The 8,198-nt window shown below is 41.5% G+C and overlaps 1 protein-coding gene across 1 annotated transcript; it reads right to left on the reverse strand.

Moving 5' to 3' along the window:
* Positions 1 to 448: 448 nt before the first annotated feature.
* On the reverse strand, positions 449 to 1,063 carry LOC149176861 (uncharacterized). The gene has a single exon (XM_089421589.1). The coding sequence runs from the start codon at positions 1,061 to 1,063 to the stop codon at positions 449 to 451; it is 615 nt and encodes a 204-aa protein (XP_089277715.1).
* Positions 1,064 to 8,198: the final 7,135 nt, after the last annotated feature.

The following is an 8,198-nucleotide window of genomic DNA, read 5'->3' on the forward strand; positions in this document are numbered from 1 at the left end:
ATGAATCTTCAACAACCCACTTATCTCCTACCTCTGGCTCGACATGAAATTCTTTCAACTCTGACAAATCATCACCTCTTATGGTTATAAATCCTTCACAATTCGTTTGACCATCGTAAATATTGAGAGTGCAGGATTTTATAGAAGGTTTAGACCCTATTTCCATGATGTTACTAATTGGAAATCTTCCCCTGCTGGTATGAAAACTGAACTCTTTCACATAGTTTTCAACTTGGTGGCATTGCCAGGCGTTTACACTTGGTAATTTTACGTCTGGATTGACTGAGATCAAATCCTTTCCCTCATAATACAGTCCAACATATCCATACTGAGGCTTTCCGGACTGATTTTTGCTTTGCATTTCCTTAAGCTCTTCTCTCTCCAAGAAAGAAGGTAGATCCTCTGTATCTGGATTACAAGGTACAGTCATTCTTATACCTGTTAGCAGTCAGGGTACGGGATCAGCACCATTCACAAGTGTAAACATACGTCTACTGAGTTCCATGGTTTTCTCACAGAACCGCTTGGCGTCGTTGTCACAGAAATAGGGCGAGCCAAAGGCAATAGATACATGGCGTTTTGTCCCTTCGCGGGTGCTTAGCATGTAACATATCAAGAACAAATGAGCCAATGCCCCCGCCAAGCCCTCTCCTGAAAATATTATCTTGTCTGCTTTATAGTTTTGGAAAAAGCCCATACTAGGAAGATTGCACGTTATTTTCTGAAAAATCTCATTATGAAACAAACCTTGCAAATCTTTGGCCACTGCACCGTAACTCTTACAAAATTCATCTTTGCCTGCAACTTTGAGAGCAAACATATCTCGAATAGAAAACCCCCACCTGAACGCAACAAACAAAGTATTATTGTCGTTCTTCTTACACTCGCCCACTATAAAATCAGGTGCCATTTGTATGTTTTCCCAGCCAAAACGATAGTCTCGAACTGCAACAACTTGCTTTCTTTTTTCATTATCCAGGTTAGCCAACCATGATAATAAAACTGCCTTGCTAATTTCATCGGAATTTGGTTGAAAATCTGATCGAGAAGTGTAAGCGCCCATTTTGATTATACTATTGATATGCAGATATGCCCCTTTCAGCATAAGTGGTTGCGAAAGGGGTGGAACCAGTTTCAATTATTTAACTTGGAAGCATTGAACAACAACAACAGTGATGATATTTATAAAATGGCATAAATGCTGCTAATTGTACAGGTTGCAGAATCTCTTTTTGGACAGCTTCCGCGAATATAGATTTATTATGATCATTGTGATAAGTTTGAGAAGAAGGATACTCCGGCAGAGGAATTGTATTGTCCATCAAAATTGGTGGGAATTTGGGTAAAATATTTCAAAAAATTTTGTAGTATTTTTCAGGGCAGAAAAAGCATAATATTATTTATATGAGAAATATAAAAGAGTCTAAAATGTACATTCAGCCAGGAGATAGCATATGTTCCAAAGATAATGAAACTGTAACATCAGTGAAGCCATATCCTGATATAGCTAGATCAGGCCTGAGAAACCGTGACGATAGAGCAAAAAAGAAAACGACAAACGTCGAAATGAGACCATATACAAAAGCAGGATCGGTATAAAGGTCCTCCGCCTGTATGGACAAAGAGAAACTGTATGCAATCCGAAGCAAGCCGAGAGGTTGAGATGAAGCCTGTTCAACCAAAACACATAGCATATAGTTCATAGCTACTAGCATCTTATATAGCACAGAAATAAAAACAGAGAGAACTATGAAACGAAAAACTAGAAATTGGGAGGGAAAAAGTCCTGCATGGAAAAGCATTTTCCATCAGAGGAAACCTGAAGATGCCACAAACCCGGAGCAGCTTGAAGACCTTTTTTTGATAAGGAGTCAGCCATTTGATTTTGCTCCCTGTGGATGTAATTTACTGAAACACCTTTTAAGGAGGTCCAAAAGAACCTGATCCGATCTAGCCACCCCACAAGATGAGGCTTGGAGATGGTATTTTTCCCAGCAACATAATCCACCAAAACTTTTGAGTCCCCATAAATAGAAACATCTTGAAGATTTAAAAAAAGACAGAAACTCATGAGGCCTGCGAGAGCCATCGCCTCAGCCATCATATTTGTACCCCTCCCCCCATTCCAATGAATAGAGAAAAAATTGTCTTCATCTGCTAATATAAGAAAACCACAGCCACAAACACCGTTCTGTTCAGCACCATCAAAAAACGCTCTAGGCAGAGATGTAGACACCAGTGGGATGTTTATATCATGAAGCTCCTTCTGCATGGGAGAGGAAAGCGGAATATCCTCATAGAGAGCACATATGGAGGAGAAAATTTCCATCATCGGAGTTCTTTTGTCATTGAAAATGAAATTATTCCGCCACCTCCAAATACACCAGAAAGTAATGATAAAAATTGATCTCCATGAGGCATTTTGATTACTACACCATATAAAAGCTTCCATGATCGACAAATGAGGCATGAGCTGTATCCCACAAAAATTCTCCAGGAGCAACCATATTTGACGAGAGCCCTTGCAATTAAGAAATAAATGAAAGTTGTCTTCCTCGGCAGATCTGCAAATGGGACATATACCTGGTCCCAGCCAACCACGCTTTTTTAAATTCTCCCACGTAAGATTTTTATTATGGAATGACAGCCATGAAAAGAAGACCATTTTTAATTGACACCCAGATTTCCAGAAAATGCTCGGGAAGGAAGAGTCACTTTGATGCTGTCTATCACTAATCAAATTCCGATATATATCCTTTACCCTGATGGATCCCATCCCATTTGAGTTCCGCCATATGAGACAGTCCTGCTCTGAAGAGCGAAAAATGCCACCATTCCTGAGTCTTGATCTGATTTGATCCCACGACATGGCGATATCTTCCGGCATTTGCAAACTTTCAGCCTCACACCAGATTGGGATTGAGCCATGCCATCTAGCAATCAGGCCGTCCCAGAAGAAGACGCCTCTCCTGTGTAGAAACTTTAATAAGGGTTCAGGAACGCAGATCTCCTCTTTGCCACACAGAAAAATGTCTTTTCCTATCAGAATCCTTTTCCCCGATTGAAATCGCCATATTAAATTCTTCAGGAACATTTTTTCTATTTTGCGTAGGCTCAACCAAATCGAAGATCCGTGAGAGGGACCTATGCTTCCTTTTCTGAGCCAAAATGATAAGTTCTTTCTGCCCAGATACTTTTCCTGAATAATACTGCTCCAAATACCTTTCTCATAAATCCCTCTCCATAAAGTCTTGCAAAGAAGGGCCTTCCCAAAAGACCTCAGGTCTAACAGACCCCAGCCACCCATGCTTTTTGGAACAGATATATATGAGAGCTTCGAGAGGTGATACTTTCTTTTCCCTACCTTTCCACCCCAGATAAAATTGGCGGTGAGTCTGTTCATTGATTGGATGATGCTCGCAGGGAGAAAAAACAGATGTGCCCAGTAAACTGCCAACTGATTTAGAACCGATTGCGCCAATACAACTCTCCCTGCCAAAGAAAGGCTTCTGAACTCCCACGCTGATATCTTCTTGAAGTATCTCTCAGGGATCCACAACCAGTCTGATCTTGAGTAACAATTTGCTTTTAACATAAAACCCAGGTACTTGATTCCCATACTGATGGATTGCACTTCATAACCAAACAGTTCAGATAACCAGGCCAGCTCTTCCTGGTTAATATCACTGTGATAAATAACAGACTTCGAACTATTTATCTGCAAGCCGGATGCCTTTTGAAAATTTTGAAGAATTTCATAATAACACATCCAAGTTAGTCTGCATAAAATGCCGAATAAAATAACATCATCGACGAAAAGATTGTGAGAGATAGAAATGTTTCTGCATAATTTCATCGGGGAACACCTGTTATCATCAACAGCCTTGTTTATATGAAGACTGAGAGAATTCATGGCCAATATGAATAAAAGAGGAGACAGAGGGCAGCCCTGGCGGAGGCCTCTAGATGCTAGGAAGAAAGCCGATGGCATCCCATTGACAATGACAGCATAATTTACCTGTTCAACGCAAGCCATGATCCAGTTGATCATGTTTGCTCTTAATCCAACCTTTGCTAGCAGACATCTTATGAATGCCCAATCCATGCAATCATAGGCTTTACAGAGATCAATTTTTAGAATGACAGCATCGCATTTTTTTTCCCGGATGGCAAAAAGACCTTCTTGAGTTGTAGCAACCGCGTCTAAGATGTTCCTCCCCTGTAAGAAGGCATGTTGATTCTTTGTTAAGAATTGAGACAAAGTTCCTTTGATCCTGTCTGCGATAATTTTTGATATTATTTTGTAAGATATATTACACAGAGAAATTGGACGGAAATCCGTGAAAGAGATGGCATTTTCTTTTTTTGGGATGAGCGCAATATAGGTGGATGTTGTTTTCTGATTAATGCTGCCCGACATCCTGGACCCTTCCACCATTTTTAGCAGATCAGATTTGATGATGTCAAAAAAGTGACAAAAGAACTCTATAGACCACCCGTCCGGGCCAGGACATTTGTCCTTTTTAAAGGCTTTTAGAGTTCTCAGCAGTTCCTCCTCAGTAACAGGTTGAAAGATTTGATTATTAGTGTCCTCGTTGAACATCTGAGGAAACACATCGATGCCCCACAGAATATCCTGAAAGGACCTGTTTTCCGTTCTCTTATATTGTTTTTCAAAAAACCTCATTGCCTCCTTTGAGATTTCCTCTTGGGAATACAAAAAACCCCCTCTTCCATCACTTATTTTCCAGATTGTATTTTTTTCCCTTCTTGCGCTCGCAAATTTATGGAAGAAATTTGTGTTTTTGTCCCCTTCTCTTAGCCACAAAGCCCTACTCTTCAGCCTCCAAGATAATTCCTCTTGTTCTAATATTTTTGATTTCTTCCTTTGTAACTCCTTTATGTGGCACCTCTTTTGAAAAGATATGTTGTTCGATGCCATGGCATCCGAAGCATAATCTAACTCCTTTTGAATTTTCCGAAGGTCCAACCTGTTTGATTGCCTTTTCTTAAATTGCCACTCTTTAACCTCTTTTCTTAAAAAGTCCATTTTATCTCTGAAGGACATAAAAATGAAGTGTGGATTAGAAGGCAACCGCTCACACTAGAGATTTTTAATGAGATCATTGAAAGCTGGGTCTTCCAGAAAAGTCCTATTGAATTTGAAGGAATAACCCTTCCTGAAACCTTTTTCCTTCCATCCCAACACTATCGGTCTATGATCGGAAATAAACACCTTTTCTATAGATGAAAAAGGCATGCCCATCTTGTCAATTAAACTAACATGTAGAATAAAACGATCAAGCCTCTTTGCGACATAAGCCTTATCAGATCTTCCATTTTCCCACGTCGGATGCATCTGAGCTGGGAGGATATCCACAAAATTTCTACACAGCAACTCATTTTTTAATTTTTCGGCCAACGGATCCTTTCTCCGGTTTAAGCCCCAAATTTCATCCATATTTAGAGTGAAGTTTAAGTCCCCTGCAATCAGTAAATTTTCAATGTCAAGAACTTCAGAAACAAAAAGTTTCTCCCAGAACGGCGCTCTATTCCTGTAAGGAGCATAAACATTTAATATATTTATGGGAAAATTTTGACCCCGAATTTGAGCCGAAATCAAAATTCCCGCCAGGCAACTGTATGTTTTTGCCATGATCCAGACCGGATCCCATAGGACTGCTAATCCACCCGAGAGGCCGTTTGCTTCTACAGCCGATATATACCATGAAGGGAACATTTTCCTAAAATAAGATATAGCAACAGAAGCAGCATGCATTGTTTCCTGGATTAAGATAATCTTGGGATTAACAGAGATGAAAAGATCTCTTAACTCCAAAAAAAATTTCCCCGCCCCCAGCCCCCGAATGTTCATTGATATCATAAAATTCATTTTGATAGCTTCTCGGCCCTGCTTGCTCTAAGAGGCCTCTCATCAGTCATATCTACAATAGGAACATCAATAAGCGACAAGTTACGGATACCCCTGCCCGCACTCTCCCCCCTACCTCTAAAGTGTCTACTGCCCCTGCCATTTTTCCTCCTTACTGTGATATTGCTGGCGGAGTTTGGGCTAATGAAGGGAGATTCCTTGGAGCCAGGTTTATGGATAGTGAGTGCTTTAAGCTCCAACGACTTCTTTGAAAGCAAGAAATCCAAATCGCTGCCTATCGAATTAGTGGGAGAAGAAGTCGGAGAGTTCACCGGGGTGGGAGAAATCATGGTTTCCTTACCTTTCCCTATCTGAGAGCAAGGCACATAAGGAGATGGCGAAGAATGACTGATGAGAATTTCATTGCTGCTGTTAATATAGGGAGGAGGAATCGGAGGCGGATTGGGAACCTCATGATCAGAGGTCGGTTCAATGGGATGAATGGGCTGGGATATGATCGAAAAAGGGGCATCTTCTAAAGGAGGCATCGAAGGGGAAATAGGCTCCACAGGAGAGGGAGGTTTAGATCGCGGAGGAAGACAATGTGGAACAGCAGGAGAAGATGCCTGTAAGTCTTCCGTTCCATAGGAGGATCGACTTTTTGAAGATAGAAAAAACTCTGAGTCCGGGTAGGGAGAGGATGCCTTACCAGAATGAGATTTGATATGATGAGCTCCCTGAAATTTCCGACTATAATGAAAACGCCGAGAACAATTCTTTATTAAATGACCTGTGTGGTGACATGCTGAACATCTAAAAGGAATCCCCCAAAAGTCCAACCTCTGCCTGATATTCATCTCCCCCCAGGAAATGTCAATATGTTCCGGAAAACCTCCCCTGTAAGATTTATCAATCAATACCCACGCCACTCTCTTATCTTTTTCTCCAAGACACCATGGATCCACATATACACACTTTCCAATGGCATTCCCAATCTCAAACAAAGTTTCTATTGACCATAATTCCAAAGGCAACCCGGGGAGCTTAACCCAAATGAAGTTGTTTGAGGGGGTATTCCTAAGCGGATTAAAACCCATATACCATCTGTGCAGAACCAGGAAACTCCGGTTGAATACCCACTGATGCTTTAGAATGGATTCCAAATCACTTGACTTTAAAAAATGGAAACAATACCAGTCCTTTAGAAGGCCAGCTATGATAGGGACATAACCTATAATCGGTTTCCACTGGGACGCGAGCCAGCTTCTCATCATAGAGTCGTTCATCTCCGGGAAGTGCCAACGCCCGATCAAGGCTTTTTCTTGGAGACTGTTTATGCGTTCTGCAAGGTGGGAGCTGTCTATTCTTATGGCAGCGGGAGGAGGAACAGTCTTGACCGGTTTCTGGAATTTCTGAAATGAACCTTCATCCGGATCCTTCCGAAAATTATCATTTCCTTTTCGTCTGGAAGATCGCGAAGGTTCTCCCTTATGCCTGACATAACCACCCACGTCCACCTGTGGGACCGATGGCCTAATCAGCAAATCCCCCAGAGTGGATTGCCAGTCGGATGACAACCGAGCTTTTACATGGGCGGATTCTGCAATGGTGGCAGCTTGAATCATTGCCTCCATAGCGGATGAGTCGGAGGGAAAATCCATAATTGAATGAGCCACCAACTCTTACCTCATAGGTACCCCAAGAATCCAATTTCGATATGGTCCGGACAAAAAGGTACAATCCACATCTGAACAAGATGCCTGGAGAGAGAAAAAAGGAAAGCAGGCTTCTGACAAAGGAAACCTCGAGAACTAATTGACTCTCTTCCCCATAAGGCATAAAGGATATGAGAATGCCATCTGTCCACCAGTCTTTAATAACTATGACCTCAGCCAGAGCAGGACTCTATCAAGGGGAAAGGATTTCAAAAATTGACGGCTCCAAGTAAATACATCCGGACGAGCTGAATTTCAAGAATAATAATTATTCAGGAGAAACTTCAGTGTGACATCACCAGGAGGGTACCGATGGATAACATCCGATGGTCGGAAAAAGAAAAACCGGCCCGAAAAAACTAGGAATAGTCGAAAGGTGGCACACAAAGACCGGCCCGGGAAAACCAGGAGGGGTCGAGAGGAAGCAAACAAGCGTCCCAGACTAATGAGTAAGACAGACAATAACCAGGAGAAGAAACCTCACGTAGCTTCTTCGGGACAAACTACGCAGCAACAAAACAAAACACAAATACACCACCATGGACCTAATTTGAACCGAACATCTGTACAAGGCTTAGATATAACTATATAATTCTGAATCTTTAAAGCTG

The sequence above is a fragment of the Pinus tabuliformis genome, chromosome 4_1 (genome assembly GCF_031772625.1).
Source record: "Pinus tabuliformis cultivar Carrire ecotype Pingquan chromosome 4_1, CPIR1, whole genome shotgun sequence".
Taxonomy (NCBI): domain Eukaryota; kingdom Viridiplantae; phylum Streptophyta; class Pinopsida; order Pinales; family Pinaceae; genus Pinus; species Pinus tabuliformis.